General features: G+C 54.1%; 1 protein-coding gene across 2 annotated transcripts in view; it reads right to left on the bottom strand.

The window, feature by feature from the left end:
- The window catches only part of Cdhr2 (cadherin related family member 2), a 31,656-nt gene extending 9,673 nt beyond the window's left edge, over window positions 1–21,983 (bottom strand). The window contains exons 1-19 of one of the 2 annotated variants that reach the window (XM_013119324.2): window positions 21,876–21,983; window positions 13,195–13,257; window positions 12,889–12,960; window positions 11,920–12,059; window positions 11,740–11,793; window positions 11,499–11,588; window positions 9,823–9,912; window positions 9,143–9,268; window positions 8,922–9,068; window positions 8,763–8,838; window positions 8,552–8,667; window positions 8,228–8,461; window positions 7,192–7,347; window positions 6,948–7,109; window positions 6,622–6,683; window positions 5,832–6,075; window positions 3,069–3,308; window positions 1,352–1,421; window positions 496–1,101 (exon numbers count right to left, since the gene is read on the bottom strand). In XM_013119324.2, the coding sequence (XP_012974778.1) occupies window positions 496–1,101; window positions 1,352–1,421; window positions 3,069–3,308; window positions 5,832–6,075; window positions 6,622–6,683; window positions 6,948–7,109; window positions 7,192–7,347; window positions 8,228–8,461; window positions 8,552–8,667; window positions 8,763–8,838; window positions 8,922–9,068; window positions 9,143–9,268; window positions 9,823–9,912; window positions 11,499–11,588; window positions 11,740–11,793; window positions 11,920–12,059; window positions 12,889–12,960; window positions 13,195–13,246 (2,737 nt within the window). In that variant the 5' untranslated portion in view covers window positions 13,247–13,257; window positions 21,876–21,983. The remainder of the gene's footprint in view (window positions 1–495; window positions 1,102–1,351; window positions 1,422–3,068; window positions 3,309–5,831; window positions 6,076–6,621; window positions 6,684–6,947; window positions 7,110–7,191; window positions 7,348–8,227; window positions 8,462–8,551; window positions 8,668–8,762; window positions 8,839–8,921; window positions 9,069–9,142; window positions 9,269–9,822; window positions 9,913–11,498; window positions 11,589–11,739; window positions 11,794–11,919; window positions 12,060–12,888; window positions 12,961–13,194; window positions 13,258–21,875) is intronic. The other variant, XM_040756009.1, reaches the window with a different exon arrangement.
- Window positions 21,984–22,195: the final 212 nt, after the last annotated feature.

Below are 22,195 nucleotides of genomic sequence, written 5' to 3'. Positions count from 1 at the left end.
TAACACACAACTATAAATCTAAGCACTTGGGAGACTGAGGCAGGAGGATTATAAGTGTGAGGCTAGCCTGTGTTACAGAGTGACACCCTGTTTCAACAAAACAAAACAAACAAACAAACAAATCCTATCCACTCTGTGCCTTGGCTTCCTCATCTTTAAGATGGTTGGTGATCACTAGCTCATGAGTTGTGCAGGAATGAAATGAGCAAATATTTTAAGGTGCCTGTGTGTCTGTCTGTCTGTGCTCACTGTCAACACGGCCCATGTGGACGAGGATTTAACTAGCTCTGGAGTGCTATCTTTGTGCTGTTTCACAAATGGCAGCCGTCAGTAGGTGCTTCCAGACACCCCACTAAACACTGAGTGCATGCTCTCACGCTCCACAACCCGCCCCTTGGCCAATCCCCACTGGACAGATGGAGAACAGAAGCCCATGGGCAGTGGCATAGTTGACCAGGGCTGACGTGGGTCCCCGGGCCCTGCAGGCCCTCTCACCATTGCTGCTGTAAGCATCAAAGCGGGGGTCTGTGGTGAGGTCGTGTGCCCGCACCACCAGTGTGACCAGATGACAAGCCTCATAGTCGATGGCCTCGCTCTGATTGATGTACACCGAGCCATTGGCAGTCATAGCGAACCAGCCGTGGCACACGCTGCCCACGTCAACGTTATCCTTGGTGCAGATGACGTCCACTAGTTCTATTCTCAGCAAGGAATCGGTATCCACGTCCTGGGCTGTCACCTGAGCCACCTGGCCATGCTGGGAACCATTCTCAGCCACATAGACGGCCTGGAGTGAGGCTGCATCCAGGGTAGGCGGCTCATCATTTACATCCACCACAACCACCGTGACACCGGCTGTGGAATCAAAGCCCTGGGGGCCTGGGTTCTCAGCGCTCACTGTCAGATTGAGGAATGTCTGTGTTTCATAATCCAAGCTCACATCGGGGAGCAGCCAGAGGTACCCCTCGGCCCACCCGTCTTCCAGAACACTGCCTCGGACAGCAAAGTTGTTGACACCAGTCCCGGACAGGCTGAAGCTGATGCGGTTGTTGGTTTCTGTCTGGTCAGCATCCCAGGCTTTCACTGTGCCCACAAACTCTCCTGTGCACAAAGGACAGAGGTTGGGAGGGACTACCCACGTCGGCCTCAGACACTCCGGACTGGTCCTATAATGGAGCTGTTAGCATGGGCCTCACTATGAGATGGGATATGAACGGACTCTGCTCCAGTGTACCCTACCCAAGTGCTGCCTCACCAAAGGATGGCACCAGCAGGAGTATCCCGCATAATACCCGTGGCGCTAGGATACATATCCCCATCATCTGCACAGCTAGCCCGTGAGGGCACATACCTGGATCCCTCTCCTTTACAAAGAATTCATAGGAGGATTGGTTGAATACAGGCAGGTTGTCATTGATGTCCTGAAAGGAGAGGCAGGTCTGAGTCCTAGGGACCACGTAGCCCCAGGACCGTCCTCCCCAGAGTCATCTGAGAAGCAGTAGCATCTCTATGCGGTTAGAGCCATTGTTTCTGTGTCCCTCAGACAGCACCACCCAGGTTCCAGATGTGTGGACAGCCTTCCAGAGAGGCCCGGAAGTGGTCCTTCTTCTGTTTGTCTGGCCCCCAGCCCAGAGCTACTCTAGTTCCACTTCCCAGAACTGTTACAGGCTCCTGTCTGTGTCCCCATCTGGCTTAGTCTGAGGTCCCATTTCTCAGACCCGTGACACGGGCTCTGCGCTCAGCCTGAACTGGGATCTGAAGTCCTGGACGCCTGTCCTCAACCACCACACACAGCTGGATCCCTGATTCCATGTTGTCCCCAGTGTTGTCATGTGCCTGGGAGATGCCCTGGATGCTCCCAGCCCCTGCCAATCTGCCAGCGTGCAAGCACCTTTGGATGGCCGGTTTTCTCTGAATAGCCATAGGGTGGAGACCTGGGAACAGAACTCTAACCCTAGGATAAGGCATGCCTTCCCTACTCGTCCTCCCCCGCCCTTCCCTTCCTTCTGTCTTTCTTTTCTCTGTCCCCTCTCTCTCCTCCTCTCCTCCTTCTCTCCTTCCTTCTCCTTTGTCTTTTTCGGAGATAAGAGTTCTCATCATGTGACCATCTCCTGAGCTCGTGAGATCTTTCTGGAAGTGCAGAAGGGGCCTCTGCTCATCGAGGCGCACGGTCTAATTGGGGACTCCTCAGGCCTGTGTCACCGGCTCCTTGCACGGGCTGCTGAATTCTCGTGGTCCTCCTGACTCACACATTTGAAAACAGGGCAGCCTCGGACACTCACATCAAGAGTATGAAACTCCCAGGGGCAAAGGGACCCCTCTACTTCAATAAATATAATTCTTCGTTTTTTCCTTTAGTGTTCTACCTTGTTCCCAGGATGCCAGCAAGTATGAAATCTACTTCATTGTCTCCTTTATCTCACAAGGTCCACTATGTATCCCAAGATGGACTAAAATCCCTCGATCACCCTGCCTTAGTCTCTTAGGTATTGGGATTATAGGTGTGTACCATCACGCTTGGCCCCTCCCTTTCTTCTTTTTCTCTTTCTTTCTTTTTGTTTTTTATTTGTTTGTTTGTTTGTTTTGTTTTTTTGAGACAGGGTTTTTGTGGGTTTTTTTTTTTTTGTAGTTTTGGAGCCTGTCCTGCAACTCACTCTGTAGACCAGACTGGCCTCGAACTCACAGAGATCCGCCTGCCTCTGCCTCCCGACGGCTGGGATTAAAGGTGTGCACCACCACCGCCCGGCAGCCCCGGCTTTCCTAATGAAGTGGTTGTCACCATCCCTGTCTTGGTGTCTAGGAGACACAAGAGGAGTCAGCTTCAGCTGCCCATGGCCTTTGCTTGGTTCCAGGTGAGACCGCACATGGCAGTGAGAGCTAAGGCCTTCCCTGAGCGACTGACACACCTTCAGAGCCTCTGCACTCATTCTTGCTGATTTCACCCCTAGTCTTCCTGACTCCAGGGCTAGGTCTGCCATGCTGAATTCCATCTACCACGCTGTACAAGGCAGGAAGTATGACTCGTGCTGGAGTCAAGGAGCGAGGCAGTGTGAGAGCCGCTGCCTTACCTCCACAGTGATGCTGACATTGACTTCAGTGCTGAGGGGAGGGTCGCCACAGTCTGCCACGAGCACAGTTAGTACAATGTGGCCCTCCAGGGCTGGGTCAATGGCCTCTCGGTCCAGCGGCTCCAGATTCCTGAGGAGCCCTGTGTTGGGGTCTATGGAGAAGTTGTGGCTATAGGGCCCAGGCAGCAGGCTGAAGAGCAGGCGGCTGTTGTTAGTGTCTGGCTGGTCATCATCGTAGGCCTGTGAACACAGGAGGCCTCGAATCAGGTATATAGGCCTCAGGCCCAGTGTCTCCCTCCCGCCCTGGCCTAAGTGACCATTGACTGGAGCCAGGGGGAGACGGGCCATGGCTCCCTGCTGACATGTGGGGTACAGCCAGCAGGGACTCCTGGTCTCAGCCTTGAGCTCGTCCATCTCCCAGATAACTGCTACGTGCTTCTTGCAAAACCTGGGCCTGAGCCAGACCCCGGGAGAGTCCTGAAGTGGAGGTTCCCACAAAGCTGATGTTACCCAGAGGGTGTGGGAGAGCATATGCAGGGACTTGACATTTTTAATGTAAAGTGTGAAATTAAAAAAAGACCGATTTACTCATGACTGCTACAGCGCGCTCCTTTTCTGCTTCTCTGTCTCACTGTCTGTGTGTCTTTTTATTCACACACACACACACACACACACACACACACACGGTGGGCTATTTATTCATTTAGTTAGTTAGTTTGACACATGGTCTTATGTAGCCCAAGCTGTCCTCACACTCACTATGTAGCCAGGGATGACTTCAAACTTCTGGTTCCCCCTGCCTCCACCTCCAGAGGTCTAGGATTGCAGGTGTGCACCGACACACCCTGTTTACGTGGTATTGGGAATAGAACCCGGTGCTTTTTGCGTATGCCAGGCAAGCACCCGCCCCAAACACACACACACCAAGTGAATTACATCTCTCGCCTAGTACTATGTTTTTCTCATTTTCAAAGTTTAAAAGATTTTTCACGTTACACATTTGAGTGTTTTGCCTCCATGTACATAATTTAGTATACTATAATATAGTATAGCATTTGTGTGGAACCATTTGTGAGCTACCATTTGGGTGCTGGAAATCAAATCTGGGTCCTCTCCAAGAGCAGACAGTGTTCTTAACTGTTGAGCCGTCCCTCCAGCTCCACACCCAACTTTTCTTTGAAATAGGGTCTCGCCACGTAGCCCTGGCTGGCCTGGAATTCACAGAGATCTGCCTGCCTCTGCCTTTCAAAGGTGAAATCAAAGGTATGCATCACCACATCTGGCTACAGTACTGTGCCTCTTAAACGGCTCATGCTTCATACAAAAGGCATGTGCGTATGCACAGACGTGTTCTTCTCAGGGCCCCGGACATCCGGGTCACACTGGAATGAGCCTGCACAAAGATTGTGTGTGCCTTCACCCCTGCAGCTCCTTACCATGCCGTCACCCCTGCAGCTCCCTACAGTCCTGCTACCTTTGACCGCACAGATAACACCATCAATAAAGACCTGTTGCTTAGTGGGAGCCCCAGGAACAGGAGTCAAAGTGGACCTTAACCGCAGTAAAGGTCCTCTGCACGGGGTTCAGCAGAGGACACAGCAGGTGTCGGGACGTGAGCGAATCCTAGTCCTTCTGCCCAGTTCATCACACAGCATTGCCTTCGCTTCAGTTCTGTTGGCTCTTGCTCAGTAAATGCCCCCTTCATAAGCAGCCAGAGGTGGCCCGTCCAAAGGCACAGCCCATCTGTCCCCACGAAGGGCCTCAGTGTTTGGTCAGTTAATTCTCCAGGCACTCCTCTGCATCCACAAGGGCACCACAGTTCTGACGAATCAGAAGCGTCTCTCCCACAGGGTTCTTAAAGACCAGGGACAGGGGGAGCAAGTCCAGGGGCATCTGGACCGCAGCCCCACTACTGCCTGTGGTGGCAGCGCAATGGCGGAAACACTTGACCTTGAAACATCTGCAGGGAGCCTCAACCCCTGAGCAATGAAGGGACTGAGACAGAGAGGCGACCTCCTAAGATCCCTTCTCAAAAGGTGTCCGGCTGGGTCATCCTACAGGAGAGTCTCAGCCTCACACCGTGAAAGACGGAGATCTCCCCTGCGTCTTTGGAGTCACAAGTGGGTTTTTACCGTATGACCCTGGGAACCTGGCCACTGAGCTGTGTATTTCAGCTCCGGCTGCTAGGAAGCCCACCGCCAGGGGCTGTGTTCCAACTGTGTTCTTTGGGTTCTGGGTTTTCGTGCTACCTTTGGACCATGAGGCCACCCATCTGTGTTATTTGTTCTCTGTTCGGATCCTGGGTTTTGTGCTTGCTTTGCTTTTCTCCAAACATTGCCTGCATAGCCCTGGCTGTCCTGGAAGTCAGCTCTGTAGACCAGGCTGGCCTCAAACTCAGAGATCTGTCTGCCCCTGCCCCTGCCACTCAAGTGCTGGGGACTGCACCAGCACACCTCGCTTGGACCTTCCTTTTTGTGGAAGCCACATCAAATCTTTTTGGGATGAGTTGGGGGGGGTGTGCATGTTAAATGTGTTTGTGAGGCCTGTTTAGCCCCGCCAGCCCGCTGCAGAGCAACTTATACCCATTATCTCACGCCCTGCTGACTCTGAGTAAGGACTGTGATTCTTCATTTTCCAAGAGGAAACAGATACCCAGAGAGACTGAGTGACTTCCTCAGAGCCACGCAGTAGAGTTCAACTTCATACAGGGCCAGCACAGTCCCCTCCCTGACCTCCCCACCAGGTCCAAGGTGGCTCTCTCACCTGGATGGTCACGGAGACATTGCCACCCTCCTCCTGCACGAAGACGTTGTAGGAGCCCCGAACCACGGGAGCGTTGTCGTTCACGTCCAGCAGGGTGATCTGTAGTGTGGCGGTGCTAGACTGGTTCCCGCCGTCGGTGGCCTGCAGTGTGAGGTAGTATACTGCCTGCTTCTCCCGGTCCAGCAGCGAGCCATTTTTCACCATCAACGTCCCTGAGTTTGGATCCACCTCAAACAGGTCCTCTCTGCTCGAATTTAGCCAATACAATGACAGGACATGGACTTACATTTGAATTTCAGACAAATGATCACACAGTCGTGAAGGATCTCATGATGCAGTATTTCTGGCATCCTCACGACTGGGGATTGGTCGTGCTGTGAGCGCCCTCAAGCCTCCAGGTGTCGGACACTTGGTCCACAGTATGTGATGACGTTAGGAGGGCCTCTGAGAGGTGGAGCCTTTTGGGGAGTTGTCCCTGGCCCCTTCCCTTCCTCTGGTTTCCGATCTTGTCATATGATCTCTCCATGTCATGCAGGGTCCCACCGGGTGATTCAATATACTCTGAAGTCCTCACATGGAACAGTGGATGGCGCCCCACCCCAGAACTAAATATCTCTCTTTATAAAATACCCCGCCTCGAGTGTTTTATTATAGTCACGGAGAACTAACCACTTCTAAAATTGTTTTTCTGGAATGGACACACACCTGAGCACCCTGTTCGTCTGCAGGCTACTCTGCTCTCCCACCCTACCCCCCCCCCTCAGCTTCCCTGCACACCTTAACTGCTTACCCATTTCCTGGAAGCAGACTGTAGGTGATACGGCCCCACTCATCCTTATCCTGGTCTGTAGCCTATGAGGCAGAGATGGCAAGACGCTGGAGGCGGGGCCATCTGTGGCACCACACAGCTCCTTCAACAAGGCTAGCGTGCATCCCGACTCCGAAGGTTCGCACACATCTGCATTCACACATGTTCACACTCCACACACCCAGGTACACCCACGCGTGTATGCATGCTTGCAGGGACCAGTGACACTGAATGGAACCAAGTCTGGGACAGTCTTCGATTGGCCCCTTCAGCATCTCCCTCCCAGCACGCCAGCCAGTGTCACTCACATGTACACTGCTGGTGACCACAAACCCTGTTGGACTGTTCTCCGGCACGGTGAGTTCATACAAACTCTGAGAGAACGTGGGCCTGTGGTCATTAATGTCTCTAAGGTGGATGGCCACAATGGCAACAGAGTAATTCTTGCTGACTGAGTCAGTGGCCACAACCTGAAGACAGAAGAAGAGGCGGCAGTATAGGGGCCTGGTCGCCTGTGGCCTCTGTCACCTGCAGCGCCTTGGCAAACCATACCTGCACAGACATCACCGAGTTCTTCTCGTAGTCCACCATCTCTGAGTTCCTTACCACCACCTGCACGCTGACAGACCCTGCCGCTCGCTCTGGGGACACGCTGAAGGCTTCAGCCTCTTGGCCTTCCAGCGACAGCAGGAAGGTTCCATTGTCGCCCTGTAAGGAAGGTGGTAGAGTAGGGATTGACCCCCTATGTGCATATTTCCCCGGTCTCCAAGCTCCGGCTTTCTGCAGATGCCCTGTCCAGTGAGACCCACAGAGGGAGTCAGAAAGACCGAGACAATAATCCAGGTGCAGGAAGTTGGGCTGGCTATTCAGCTCTGTAAAGGCAGCCTCGGCAGTTGGGGACTGCCCACAGCCCTGAGGGTCGCCAGGGCTGGAGGGATAAGCCACGCTCCCCCCAGCTCCCACGATATTCCCACCGGCCTTCCCGACAAGCCGACACTCACCCCCCACACCCACCCCAGCCTGTTCCCTCTAAGCTGCCCTTCAACGCTAGCTGCCGGCTAGGCACAGCCACCAGCCTCGCGTCACTGCTTGGCACCCAATCCCATCAAACCATGGCCTGGCCCATCACTTCTGTGGTGGTTCACTTTAAAGTCAGATCACTTTAAACACACCAGACGCCTTCCCCTAATGCTCCCACTTCCCCAGGCCACAGGCTGCCCAGAGCCAACGGCACCGGTGTCCCAGTCACCCACTGCTGCCTAACACCTAACATCAACCTCCATTCCACGCTGCTTCTGCTCAGCACCACCCAGAAAACACTGCCAAACAGTAGGCACCGACCTCCGCTGTGCACGACTCGCAGACCGGTGCCCCCCCCGTCATTACCATTGTGGTCTCTACCTTTGTTCCCCGTGGACGCCGCATCATCCTGCGTGTGCTCCGTAATCCACCACCCGTCTCAACTCCGCTCATCCCCCACTCTCTTCCCCAGCTTGCCCTCCCCCTCCACTGCTCCCTTCTCCCGTCTGTGACCCCCTCCCTCCTCACCCTCCTCCAGCAGTGCCCCTCCCCGCTCCCGTGCACCTGCCTGATCTGGGTCATAGACCACCATGGTCAGGCCGTCGATGGGGATGCGGGCAGAGGTGTGCTCATCCACGTAGCCTGTGAAGTTGACCTGGGCCTCTTGGGGGCTGAAGGAGCAGCTTGGGAGGCTGCAGTTGTAAAACTCCGGCTTGTGGTCATTGACATCAGTCACCCGGACTGTGACCCACATGCTCGCCTTGGCCTCCTGCCCGTAGATGTTCAGATGCTCCTCAGTGGCCTGAGAGGCAAAACAGAAGTCAGAGGGCAGAGGCCAGTCCTCCGAGAGTGAGACCTAGGGTGGAGGGTTAGAGAAGGGAGTCTCACTCACCGTCACCTGAATCTGCACTTCCTCGTTGTCATTGAGCAGCTGCTCTCTGTCCAGGGGGCCGCTGACCGTGATGATGCCATCATTCCCGACGCTGAACCACCCGGGCCTTGTGGAGTCTGATAGGGAGGCACTTGCAGCAGCTATTCCAGGGGCTCTGACCCCCGCCCCACCCTCACCCCCCGCCCTCTCTAGGGGACACCCCGCTTCTCACTGGTGATGCTGTAAGTCACGTTGTCATTGATGCCCTTGTCACCATCCACGGCCTCCACCTTCAGCACCGAGGTTCCCTGGGAGGAGGTTTGATGAGTGCGTCTGACCCATTGCTTAGACCTCACCGCTAACCCTCACCCTCACAACCCACAGCACATACCAAGGCCGCATCCTCAGCCACGGACGCTGAGTAAGACTCCCTGACAAAGTGGGGGTCCAGGTCTGGCTCATCAACCACTGAGATGGACAGGAAGGCTGGCTGGGAGCATAGGGTGACTTGACTGTTCTCCCACATGCCACCTGAATCCTGTGGGCGAGAATGCCTCCGGTAAGCCAGGGCCACAACCCTGAGCCCCCGGCTCTGCCTGCACCCCCACTCACACAGGCTTCCAGCTGCAGCTGGTAGAAGGCACTCTTGCTGTTGTAGCTGAGGCTTTCACCCAGCACAATGGAGCCGTTTTGCAGGATGTGGAAAAGATTCTTGCTGTCGTCGGTGCTGGGGATCACCTACAACAGAGGCTACTTGGGTGAGGCCTGTTCGTGAACCCTACTCTGAGAGACATATGGTCACATATGGGCCCCAGCATTGACCAGAAATGCCCATGCTTCCAAGCCACGTAATCTCTCTGAACCCTGGCTTCTCCCCTGGGCTGACATAATTGCTACAGTGGGTTGAAAGTAAGTTTTTAGTTGGTGTTCGGGAAGTGGTTGGATCACTAGCAAACCAGCCGTCACAACACACATGTGCTTTGAGTGTCTGGATGAACTTGGGCAAGTTGACCCAGGCCTCTCTGAGCCTTGATTTCTCCGGGAGCTGTGGATGCTTTAGCCTGCAAGAGGCTGGTGAAGGGGGTGGGAGTAAGGATTGGACCCTCCTCCAGCAACTGAGCAAAGTGAGATTTCCCTGTGGTGGGGCGGGGAGGGGGGAGGGGCAGAGAGTGGTCAGAGAGGCTGGGGAAACCAGAGCTACGATTGCCTGTAAGGATGCTGCCCCCTGGTGGACATAAGGCACAGTGAGATCAGCTCTCACCTGGGTTCCCCAGGGACCCTCAAGCACTCACCTTCACTATGGAGTACTTCACTAAACCTGCTAACCCAGAGTCCTTGTCCACAGCCAGCACAGAGAACACCACGGAGCCGACTGGCAGGGTCTGTAAAAAGGGACTTTTCACCTGTGTGTCCAACCCATTCCAACCCTGGGCTGGGCCTTCAGGGGAGGCATCAGGCAATTAAGATGGGACAGGCAGCCTGGCAGTGGTGTACACCTTTAATCCCAGCACTCAGGAGGCAGAGACAGGCAGATCCCTGAGTTAGGGGCCAGCCTGGTCTACAGTGAGTTCCAAGACAGCCAGGGCTACACAGAAACCCTGTCTCGAAAAACAAAACAAACAAAAGCAAAACAAACAAAAATAAAAGATGGGACACGCAGCAGGACCCCTTTCCCCAAATATCCCTGGTATGGAAACTCCTCCGTACACCGCCTCGTACCCCCAGAGCTGATTTATACAGTCCTCCAAGACCACAAGCGGAAGAACATGCCGGAACCCAGCCTGACTGAGGCACTCCACTGCTCAGTGTCCCAAGGGCTCCCTATAGCCCACAGCCTGTTTCAGACTTCCACACTCTTGACTTCCGGAAGTTCCCCATTCTTCCTAGAATATGGTCCAAACAGTTTTGGTGGCCCTCAGAAGTCACACAGCGGCCTGTCTCTTGCCACTCCCCAGCCTCTACCCTCAGCCTCCGAGGCCAGCCAAAGAGTCGAGAGCAGACACAGGGAGAAGCAAGGTGGGCATGCCACACTGAGAAAAGGAACCAAGCCACATGGCAAGGCACTGATAAGAAATATGGGTTAATTTAAGTGTAAGAGTCAGCTAGTAACAAGCCTGAGCTATTGGCCGAGCATTTACAACTACTATTAAGCGTCTGTGTTGGTTATTGGGGAAGCGGCTGCTGGGACAGAAAACTCCACCTACAGTCACCTGCTCAGAGAAGCCAGAAGCAGCCCTGCCTTGCCATCTTCACTGAGTTTCACACCTCTGAAGCATCCCCTGCAGCTTGCTCTGTGCTGCCTGGGCTCTAGACAGTGCGTCCTGAAGCTCACACCCGGGGGAGTCAGTGTCCAGAATGTGGGTGCTAGGTGGGACCTGTCCAGCAGATCTCATCCCTGACCCCACTTCAAAGGTTCTCACCACCAAGTGGCCTTGGGAACCTAAGACAACACTTTGTTAGTCAAGTGCCGCACTGGGGCACCTCCAGGAAACAGTCAAGATGAGGTACCTCTGGCTAAAGAAGGGGCTGCAGCACAGACCAGCCATTCTAGGCCTCTGAATTGCCTCTAGAATGAACACATGGTCCAACGTGAGTGTTTGAAAGCCAGGCCTGTGTGTGCTGGAAACAGGGAAACAGCCAGTCTTCCTTCCGAAGCTGCAGGGGTGGTGAGGTATTAGCTTGGAGCCGGGGCTGCCGGCTCCACACCTCAGGACAGAGGCAGCAAGTAATGGTCTGATCAGTGGGCTCCGGCCACACCTAAGTCAGAGTACCTCCAGCTTTTCAGAAACACGGGAAAAGTGTATCCCTCAGAATCCTTTTCCTACGTAAAGAATCCTAATCGGAGGTGCTTGCTTATAAACTGTGGCCCTGTGGTTCATGGCCTCACAATGTCCTTCCTGGCCTCCCCAGACAGATGCTCCACTAAGTGGTGCCCCGGATGCTGTCCACCCCACAAAGACTGGGGTACCTCATTGATGCTGGTGGAGTATCCAGAACCCTGGAAAACGGGGGCATTGTCATTTCTGTCACCTACCAACACCCGCATTTCCTTCCGCACCTGCAGACGAGAAAGCCCAGGTGAAGTCAGAAAATGTGGTTTCAGATGCCAGAAGAGTTTCGGGGGCACTACGCAGAACCCTGCTACATTTCTTCTAGATGTGCTCCCATCCCCCATCCCAATCACCCTCCCCTCTCTCCCTCCAACTCACGGGGCTGTTGTAATTGTCATTTACGGAGATGGTGATCCCGAAGGAATAGTGTGTCTGAAGCAGTGGGGAGAAAAAGTCCCTGTCAGTGTGAGACCCCAGCCATGCTCCCGGGACTCCGGCTCCAAGGTCCGTCCTGCCCAATCCCTCTCTCCAGGCTCTCCCTACCCCAGCACTCTTTACCTCGAAGTCCAAAGGGCTGGCCAGCTTCACTTCCCCAGTGTCTGGGGTGACAGAGAAGAAATAGGCATAGGTGCCACTAATGTCATAGGTCAGCTTGTCATTATCACTGTCTGTAGCCACCAACCAGAAGGCCACGGCACCTGCAAATGAACAGGACTGCCCCAGGTCCACGGCCACCTCTGCTAGGGTGGCCTGGTCTAGCTTCCCAGAGGGCAGAGGTGCAGACGCAACTTGAGATCTGGGGTTCTGATCCCCAGGCACCATCCGGCCTCCCTCCCTGCCCCTGGCCTGCAGTGAGACTAAAACTGTGCAGTGTTCTGTGGAAGGAACACTGTCGGCCGTGAGACTCAGTGCCCATTTGATGGCCGCTTTTAAATTTTCTTTCCAAGGAAAAAAAGAACTGTGTTAAATGACCATCTCTATGACAAGAAAGACACTTTCTGACAAGGTGACGCTAAGATTCAGACACAGTTCTGGTGCCTAAGGAAACATGGGCAGCAAGAGCCAGTGAGTGGGGGTCTTGTCGGAGGGGCTCTGTCCTCAAGCTGGTGAGGAGTCACGACCGAGGTTCTCCGTCCTCCACAACCATGGGATCAACCAATCACAACGGGCTAGGACCCTCCTCAGAAGCCCAGATCGGTGAGTACTCAGATCCCTGATGCAAAGTGATGGAGCATTTGTGTAGAACCCAAGCCTGTCCCCCTTGCCTCAATCCCCTCCAGACAACTGTAACACCAGATATGGTGGAAGTGGTTGGTTTATAAAGTAAGGGCAGGAATAAAAGCTACTATAAGCTTTTCCCCAAGTATTTCAGCTGAACTTAAGCTGTGAGACTCAGGAGCAGAGGGATGACTGCACATGTGACCATCTGGGCTGTTTCTGGGACATGGGTGGGGAGCCTGAGCCTATGTGACCACCTTGGGATAAACGCTCATCTCTGTCCCAGCGTAGGGACCATTCATTACTCACCCACTGGTAAGTCCTCTGGCAGAGTCACTACCGACAGATTGCTCGCAAACACTGGTGGCGCATTGGCTGTCACTGCAGAGACACACAGCAAGGAACATCTGTACACCCCACACCCCACCACCCACTAGTCCCTTGGATGCCCACCCTTATCCTTACAGTGAACCTTGTGCCCAGGTCACCCACCCAGACCAAGACTCCTCTATAGCCCTCCAGGGCCTGCCTAGGGCGGACCATTCAAGCTGGGGCATTTACTAGTGAGGCCTGGCCCCACAAGGCTCTGCTGGGGGTCTCCAGTTTAACACTCACCAGACAGCATGAAGGCAGGAAGCAGTGCACAGAGCAGCCACAGCCAGGCCATTGTGGAGGGACCTAAGAGAAAAAAGTGTCAAGGAAAGGGATCTGGGCACCGCCCGCCCTAGTGGCAAAGCCCACTTGCCTAGGCCCAAGCCTGAGTTATCAATAGCATTCACTCTATAGCTCTGCCAGGGCCTCTACCACCCCCTGTTCATCTTCCACAGGGAAGTCAGGGGTAGGAAGGATGCTTAAACCCACACCTAACCCACTGAATGCCAGGCACTGTTTTAAGTGTCTGGGTGTGGGGTCACCTTGTTTCTGTAAGCACAGGGCAGCTGTTGAGCACTGGGCTGAGTCAGTGGCACGCCTAAGGCCACACAGGAAAGAGTGACAGGACTTACTTTGAACACAGGACTTTTGACTCTGGAATTCACACCCTTGACCACCAGGGCATCTCCCCTGTCTCCCACAGAATCGTGCTGTTCAGAACCAAGGAAAGGTTCAGAGGACCAGGCAGGTGGGGGAGAGGGAGGCAGGGGAGGGAAAGGCCGACTCGACGGTGAGTCACGTAGCTGATGACCTCTACCACACACCCCTTCGTATCTCTCCTCTAGAACTGTCACATCCTCCGTCGTCCCGCTCTCCCATGTCACACAGGCCGCCTTCCCCTCCCGTGTTCAGGGTCTTCAGCTGCTCAGGGTTCCCTCCAACTCCAACCCACTCCCTGCTCTCAGGCCGTCCCACCATGCCTCTTGTCCCTTGCTTAAAGCCCTGCGGTGGCCGCCGGTTATCAGGGTGCAGACTCCATGACAGAGCTTCCAAGACTGCCAGTAACCTCCCCCGCCTCATGGCTAACATTCCCACATGCCCGACCATCCCTTTCCAGCAACTTCTCTATCCCTCTGCATACGGAGCACCTGCTTCCCCAGCCTGCTGACCTCCAGGGCTGCTTTCTGCCCACACATCCCAGCGCGCTTTCCCGAAGGAACGGACCCCTCCTCCCATCCTTACTGAGATAAGTGAATGACTCCATGAGCTCCAAGCTACCTACGGCCCACATGGGACCCTAGAGACTCAGCAGGGTGGTCAGCGCACCCCAGAGCCTGGGTACAACGCCTCCGGCCCTGGCTTCCATGGGGAAAAGATACGCTGGCCTCTGCCCCGCAGTGCCAGCTCCAAGCAAGCATAGAGTAAAATGTTAATGGTCAATGTTACAAAAGAAACTCATCTCTTGACCCTTCATGACCGGTACCCTTACTCCCGGTCCCTTTCTTCCCCAAACTGCCATGACTGACTGCCTTGTACTCAGTGTCCCCTCAACGGTCAAGACTGGCTTCCACCTCTCTGCAGCCCTCCTGCTCTGAGGTCCCAGCACAGCCTTCTGCTTCGATGCAGATCCATCTTGCCTCAGTGTGGTAGTCTGAATAAAAATAGCCCCATAGCCAGGTGGTGGTGGCAGGCAGATCTCTGTGAGTTCCAGACCAGCCTGGTCTACAGAGTGAGTTCCAGGACAGCCAGAGCTACACAGAGAAACCCTGTCTCAAATAACAAAGCAGTAATAATAATAATAGCATCCATGGACTCAGATATTTGAATTCTTACTCACCAGAGTGTGGAACTATTTAAAAGAATTATAAAGATTAAGAGTAGGTGTGGCCTTGATGGAGGCAATGTGTCATCGGGAGTGAGCTTTAGGGTCACAAAAGCCCAAGCCAGGCCTAGTGTCTTTCTTTTTCTGCTGACTCAGATCAAGACGTAGAATTCTCCAGCACCATGTCTGTCTGCACGCCATCAAGCTCCCCACCATGATGATAATGGACTAAACCTCTGAAACTGTAAGTCACCCCAATTAAATGCTTCCTTTTATAAGATTTGCTGTGGTCTCTTCCCAGCAACAGAACACTGACTGAGACGTGCCGTTTTCCCCAAGCTGAAAGAAAACACTGAAGTGAGTATCTTCTCACTTCAGGGTGCAAAAGTGTCAGGTTGGGGTACTGGCCATTTTAAACATCTGCTGACATGTTCTGAGTGCCTGCTACATGGTGAGTGTCCCTACTCACTCCCTCCACAGATGCTGGCTGCCGTTACATCCACCATATGCCAGGCCTGGCAATACACAGTGAGCAGACAGGAAGGGGCTGGCCTCGCTCAGCTGATGGCTGCCCAAATGTTTGCTGATTACCCACCACGAAGGAAGAGAGCATTGCGGGGGAGGAGGTCAAGAACATAAAGAATAGAGATTAGTTTAGGTGGTTGACAGACGAGTAGTTTTATTCATTTTTTTTTTGACATTTCTCTCTGCAAGGAATGGAAACTATGTCTCTTTCCCTATATCCTGGCTGGCCTGAAACTTGATCTGTAGAGCAGGCTGGCTGTGAACTTGTAGCAATCTTTCTGCCTCTGCCTCTGCCTCCTGAGTATTGGGTGAATCGGGCGTGCTGATTCTTTTCCGTAGTTTATGATGTTCTGACGTGTTTGGGGTGTGGCTGGCTGGAGGAGGCTGGAGCTAATTCCAGAGACAGCAAACAAGGCCTTCAGACAGGCCTTCCTGTACAAACCGAACAATCCAGAGCCGGGAGAGATTTGAGGGGTCAGGAGAGGCCTGTGTGAAGAGTGGAAGAAACTTCTGCTTTGTGGGATGGCCCCGCGTGCCGCTCCTCTGTCACCCTCTGGGAACCCCACCCCTCTGGGAGCCCCACTGGAATGGCAGCAGGAGTACTGGAAACTCGGGAACTGTTGGCATGGGGTCACTTTATCACTTGAAACCGAGTAGGGGTAGGAGTGGAGTGCACCCCTGCTTGGGGAATCTCCCCTTCCTGTTCTGGTTATCTCTGACTGTAAAACTTATCACCACAGAGATTACTGCCAAAGAACATGCAAGGACACATGTCATGATGCTTGCCTGTGCTCCCAGCACTTGGGAGGCCGAGGCTGGAGCATCCCTCCATGTCAGGAAACATGGTGAGACTCCCATTAAACACACGCGCACACACACACACACACACACACATTAATCACACATGCTCACACACACGCACAGGCACTCACACACGCATGCACGCACACACATAAATACCTTTAATTCCAGAACTTGTAAGTAGAGGCAGGTAGATCTCTGTGTCACCCACAACCCAAGGCCTCTAACCAGAGTTATCTAGATTCAGCCATAGTGATAGCACAATAAAACAGAGCCTCCCCCACGCCCCCCCCAGACTCCACAACCACCCACAGAACTGCAAACTCAAGCCAAAAAGAACTTGGAAAGACCAACTCTGAAGACACAGAAAACACAAGAGACCCAGGAACATTATAATACTGGGTACCCCCAGAACGATACAAGAGACTCCATGAAGACCAACATCCAAGATCATAATTGACTCAACATTTGGTGCTTTCTACTGGCATTCAGTATGTAGAGGCTCTACCTCACAGGCTGCTCCCACAGAAAATTACCCACCCCGATTCAACAGTGCTGGGGCCATGGGCCCCCGAGGCTGCTGAGCTGTGAGAACTATGCCCACTCAATTCCACTACTACAGCCTTGCACAAAATCCTAGCTGAGCAGAGTTGAGCAATTCTTGCTATACCTAATCTAAACTCCTGCAGAATCATGAGCATTAATAACAATAAATTGCTGTTTAAGCCGCTGTGCTCTGCAATATTTAATTATGCAGCAGTGAGTAGCCAGGACACTATTTCTGCAAAATGCTGAAAACAAATGATTTCCAACCTGGAATTCTATCTATAACCACTAAAATTATTCTATCTATACCCACTAAAATTATTGGCCACACAGTCTTAGACTGAGCCCAGATTTTTGCCTCTCAGAAATCAAGTATACGAGTCAGCTGGAGTCAGGAAAAAGGTTGCAAGCCCCAGAGTGGGATGCAGCTGGCCTCCGGTGGGCCCTGAAGACCAGGGGCTCCCACATTCCGCGGGAGGCTTGCATCTCTGGCGGAGTGAAAAGATGGACTTGTGAAAACCAAGCGAACAGGACCAGTGACGGCGGGAGTGGAAGTCAGTCCTAGCGGGTGACTCTCTGAGGGAGCCTGTGCTCTGCTCACCTGCCCACAGGCGCTCCACAGACCTGAGCCCTCCCTCCGTGCGGAGCTGGCGGCTTCACCTTGCCGGCAAGGTGAAGCCGTTGTACTCACTGAAGTCACCAGGGAGCTTGCTGCGAACGAAGACAAGGTCTGTGTTTGGGGCAATGGTGCGGGGTGGAGATGCTAGCGAGTGGATGAGAGGGATCTAGGCAGAACTGACGGAGGAGACGGTGTGGTCATGGAGGCGGTGCCGGCGGCAGGTGGATGACAGTAGGGTCTAGAATGTGGTGACAGATTGTTTACGATTTACTAAGGCAACTAAAGCAAAGTCATCCTCGAGCTATAGAGACCAGGCAGTGGTGACACACACCTTTAATCCCAGCAGCCAGAGGCTAGGAGGTGGTGACACACACCTTTACTCCCAGCAGCCAGAAGCTAGGAGGTGGTGGCACACACCTTTACTCCTAGGACTCGGGATTAAGAAACAGACAGATCTCTGTGAGTCCAAGGCCACCCAGATGTACACAAGAGTGATTCAGTCTAAAAGAGAATTATATCTCACACTTTTAATCCCAACGTTAGGGAAGAACGTAAAACAGGAGCAAAGACTCAGGGAGACATTCATTCATACTGAGGAAAGGTTACAGTCTGAGGCTCATGGAGACGAGACCAGCCCATCCAGCCTGAGTCGGACGTAAGAAGCTAGTGGCCGGCTGCTTTGCTTTTCTGACCTTCAGCTTGGAGCTTGAACCCCCAGTATCAGTCTCTGGGTCTTCTATCTTTTCCTGTCACATAGGTGGGACTACGGGGGTGATGGTGTGATCTCCGGTGGTGATGGATGAGAGTGAGGGACACCAGAGCTCTGACGCCGAAGAACATGCAGGGCTTTCCTGCCGCCAGGGCACATGAGGACCTGACATCTCCACGGGTCTACAGCTTCGAGTTAACGCCTTTGCCTTTTCTCCGGTCCTATTCCTTCTATTGGGAGTAAAGAAGCAGCTACAGGCTGATCAGTCACTACACACGCAGTTCACCCCCGTCACAAAGTTCATCTCAGCCAATCTCCCAAGAAGGAAGTTTCTCCACCCAGCTCACCATGGGAAAGGGAGTTATGATGAAGGGTGGTGCCGGGCTGGCCCTTTGAACACGCTATCATGTCCTTAGCAAAGAAGCTTGGGAGGAAGCCACCACAGTCACTAACGGGACCCCGGTCCAGGGGGGTGAGGTGGTGTGCCTGCAGCCCCAGCTAGTCGGAGGGAGAGGCAGGAGGGCTGAGATTCCAGCGCTAGCATAGAAACATGGGAGACTGCACTTTAAAATAAAATTTAACATCAGGCAGTGGCACACGGCTTTAGTCCCTCACTTGGGAGGCAGAGGCAGGTGGATCTCTGTGAGTTTGAGGCCAGCCTGGTCTACAGAACAAGTTCCAGGACAGCCTCCAAAGCTACATAGAGAAACCCTGTCTCGAAAAAACGAACCATATAAAAATTTTTGCAATTAGAAAAAGTAAAATTGAAAAGGTTTGGAGATGTACGTCAGTGGTAGAACACCAGGCTGGCGTGCACAGGGCCTGGGTTCCATGCTCCGCAGAGGACAAATCTTTCTTCTCTCTTTTCAGGGCTTTGCCTCTCTCTTCCTCCCCCTCCTCCTTCCCCTCCTCCTCCCCCTCCTCCCCCTCCTCCTTCCCCTCCTCCTTCCCCTCCTCCCCCTCCTTCCCCTCCTCCCGGTCTCTCTGGTGTGCCGCGTTTTCCCCCAGGCTCCATAGTACCCCCAGAGAGGTGAGCTTGAGGAAAAGGACACCAAACTGAGACCTTCATCCTCCCTGGCCACCAAGGTCTCCACTCACAGCCCTTACTGCCCACTGTTCATCCAAGTTCGCGTCACTTCCTGTCCTGTTCTCCCAGTGTGACTCAGGTGACAGTGGCCCACATCTGCACACTGCCATCTCCCCTGCCTCGTCACTAGCTCCTGGGAGGGAGTGACGGCTCAGACACACCTCTTTGCCTCTCGGGAACCTTAAACCTCTGGGGAACTGGATCTCCTGCCCAGCATCCAGTCACAGGGGCCACGCCCAGGGCTCCTTTTGGTCCCGCTTCCCATACTGCGTGAGTTGACCCTAGGTCTCAGGTTCTCGTCCCCTTTGTCACTGTGACTTTTCACAAACACTGTCACTGACCATAACGAGATCAAAGTCCCGCGGTTTGTAGCATTGTCTGCTGGGTTCCATCACTTAAGAAAATGTGCTGTGAGGTCAGAAAGTACCAGGTGACCCGCGTCACCTGGATGGACACAGACACTCCCAAGATCATGCGCGTCCGAGGCTCACGCTGGCTGTGGGACACACTTCCCACCCTTGGCGAGCCATGTCCTCAGGGGCCTTGGGTCTCTTCCACGAGTGGCTCTCCCCCCTTGTGGGTGTCCTGTCCGCTGTCCACACCCTGCGATCTCACGCTGCATTTGCATGTGTCTCTCTGCCCGAAAGGCCTTCTGTTTCCCTTGACATTGTGCAAATTCTGTCTGTCCTTCAAGGTTAAGGTCATAAATGGAGCCTCTGAGCCCCAGTCAGGGGACGTTTGTTCAGGACATAAGAGAGAAGAAAGGGGGGGTTGCCCACAGACTGGGGCTAGGGAAACTCCCCCGTTTTCTCCTGTGAAGAACCACAAGCCAAACTTGGGCGTGAAGTGAGACCCCACAGATGCGGCTGGGCACCTGACACAGTTTGCTTCTCAATGGGAGGCCGGGCCTGGAGTACAGCCCACACCCCATTACTCAGGAGGCCCGAGGCCTGAGCTACAAAGAAGGAGCCTGTAAAAGACAGAGAAGCGGGAAGGGAGGGAGGGAGGAGCGATGGAGATAGGGAGAGGAAGAGAGAACAAATCTAGACCCAACACATCCCAGGCCCTTGCTCCCAAGCTCCCGCTCCTGTGCCGCTAATTCAGGGCTGAGTGGAGGCTTTCTTCCACAGCAGGGTAGCTGTGAGGGGGAAATTACTGAATATTTCAAATTAGCTAGCCAGTGAGAAGGAGTTTGCTCGCTCCCAACACAAAGACGTGAGACCTGTCTGGGGTGAGAGATGGATGGGCCAAATATCCTGATCTAATCTTGAATTAATGGATGTGGCAACGCTGGGCTTCGCTTCATCAATATGTCCCATCACTCGGTGTCAGTTAAAACCAAAAACAGACTTCCATTCACACTCTAAAGTATCTGAGGAAAGTCAGCAGCATCCGGGGCTCCGGGCTGGCCTATGAACTCCCAGAACTGGGACATCCTCTGCTGGGCTTGACCAGCAAGGGCTCCTTCCCCCCAGCTCAGAGAGCCGCTTCGGCCACACCTAAAACTCCAGGAAACCGAACACCTCTAGAATTCGATCCACTAGGAGTGAGGACCCCAGACCTACCCAGGACTTTTGGGAGGACCACAGGGCAAGGGGCCCCTCCTCTGTCAAAAGCCCAGCGTGGGCTCCCCCACCCACAGCCACCCCACTCCTCCTCATCCCCAGCTCAGCTGCCTTCCTTTCACTTCCGCTTTCTCTCCTCCTTCCCACAGCTGCTCCCCAGGAGGCGCCGTCCTAAAAACACTGGCAATCTGGAGGGACAGCCAGGAACAAAGAGGGTCAGATACCAGCCACACGCAGGCAAGGCTGGACCCAGGTGCCCCGCTGAGGTCGCACAGGGGTCTCTCCTGATCCCACCAGTCCTGCCAAGTGGTCCAGCAGCAAAGACAGGGAGCCAGGGGTATTTTAGCTTCCATCCCCCAGGGACACCAGAGACTACCCCCAGCCTGCTTCTTCTGGAGACAGGTACGGATCAGGTCCCAGGTCTGGATTCCAGCATTTCACACACTGGCTGTCCAGCACCAGGCAAGCCTCCCTCTCCCTCAGCTACGATTTCCCTGTTGAGGAGCACGTTGACGATCAGGCTAAGGCCTATGCTGACCAGGGGAACATCAGTGTTCTCTGAAATGCTGCCTCAAGCCAACCAGCAAGTGAGTCCTGTCTGAACAAGGGCTGGTCTGGCTGAGTCTCCACCCTGTGACCAGGACAAGGACTGAGCTAGGGTTGGGACCAGCATGGTTAGTGCTCCCTGAGGTGACCCAGCACTTGATCTCTGAGTCTGTGAGGGACAGCCTTCATATTCCTCCCTGCCTGCTTCATGAACCCTCCAGGGACTACTAGAAGTACCACACCCACTCTACAGATGCAGAAACTGAGGCCCCAAAGCAGTCAGCAGCCCACTCACAGTATGAATGGAACTGAATGAAGCTCTGAGCCTAGCAGAAAGGAGCCAGCCTTTTCCCCTCAGGCCCAGCGTCAGACTCAGCCATCTTCCTCATCTCCTAGATAGCAGCTGAGGAGGTTAATTCCTCCTCCCTCAGCCTTGAAGGATCCCTTTGGCTGCTCCAAATACCCCAGGGACTTGAGAAGGCAGAACAAGGACCTGCCACAGCCTGGAGAGGAGGTCTTAGCCCTACATTCTAGAAGAAACAGGCTTCACGGGCAGCTTCACCAATTCAAGCCCAGCTCTGCCCAGCCCAGTAAAGTGGCTAGTGCCACAGCTGGTCCCGCCCACCGGTGCCCCCTCACCCCAGATGCCAGCAAATGAGTCTGAAGGACCCAAAGCTTGCCTCAATCCCAAGGACCCCACTTACCCCTGGCTAGGAGCCCCCAAGGCAGCTGAGCTGGACGGCCCCCACCGGTGCCCTGGAAGGGACTCAGAGGCAGGGATGAGCGCCAGTCACAGGTGGGCACGGTCTGGGGACAGCAGCCACACAGCCGCAGACTTTGGCACCATCTCCGCCTCCTCTGAGCAATCATTAACTGTACAGAGACCACACCTCCCCAGAAGGTGCCGGAGGCAGCTGGAGCAGGCAAGGCCCTAGGGCTGCGGTCCTGGAGGGACGGGCAGGTCCGCCGCCAGGGATGCCCAGCTCAGGGTCCTGCAGTGTGCTGCGGGTATTGATCGTCAGAG

This window comes from Mesocricetus auratus, unplaced genomic scaffold (genome assembly GCF_017639785.1).
Source record: "Mesocricetus auratus isolate SY011 unplaced genomic scaffold, BCM_Maur_2.0 Super-Scaffold_100013, whole genome shotgun sequence".
Lineage (NCBI taxonomy): Eukaryota > Metazoa > Chordata > Mammalia > Rodentia > Cricetidae > Mesocricetus > Mesocricetus auratus.
The sequence above is the reverse complement of the archived record's forward strand: the minus strand, read 5'-3'. Positions and strand labels throughout refer to the sequence as shown.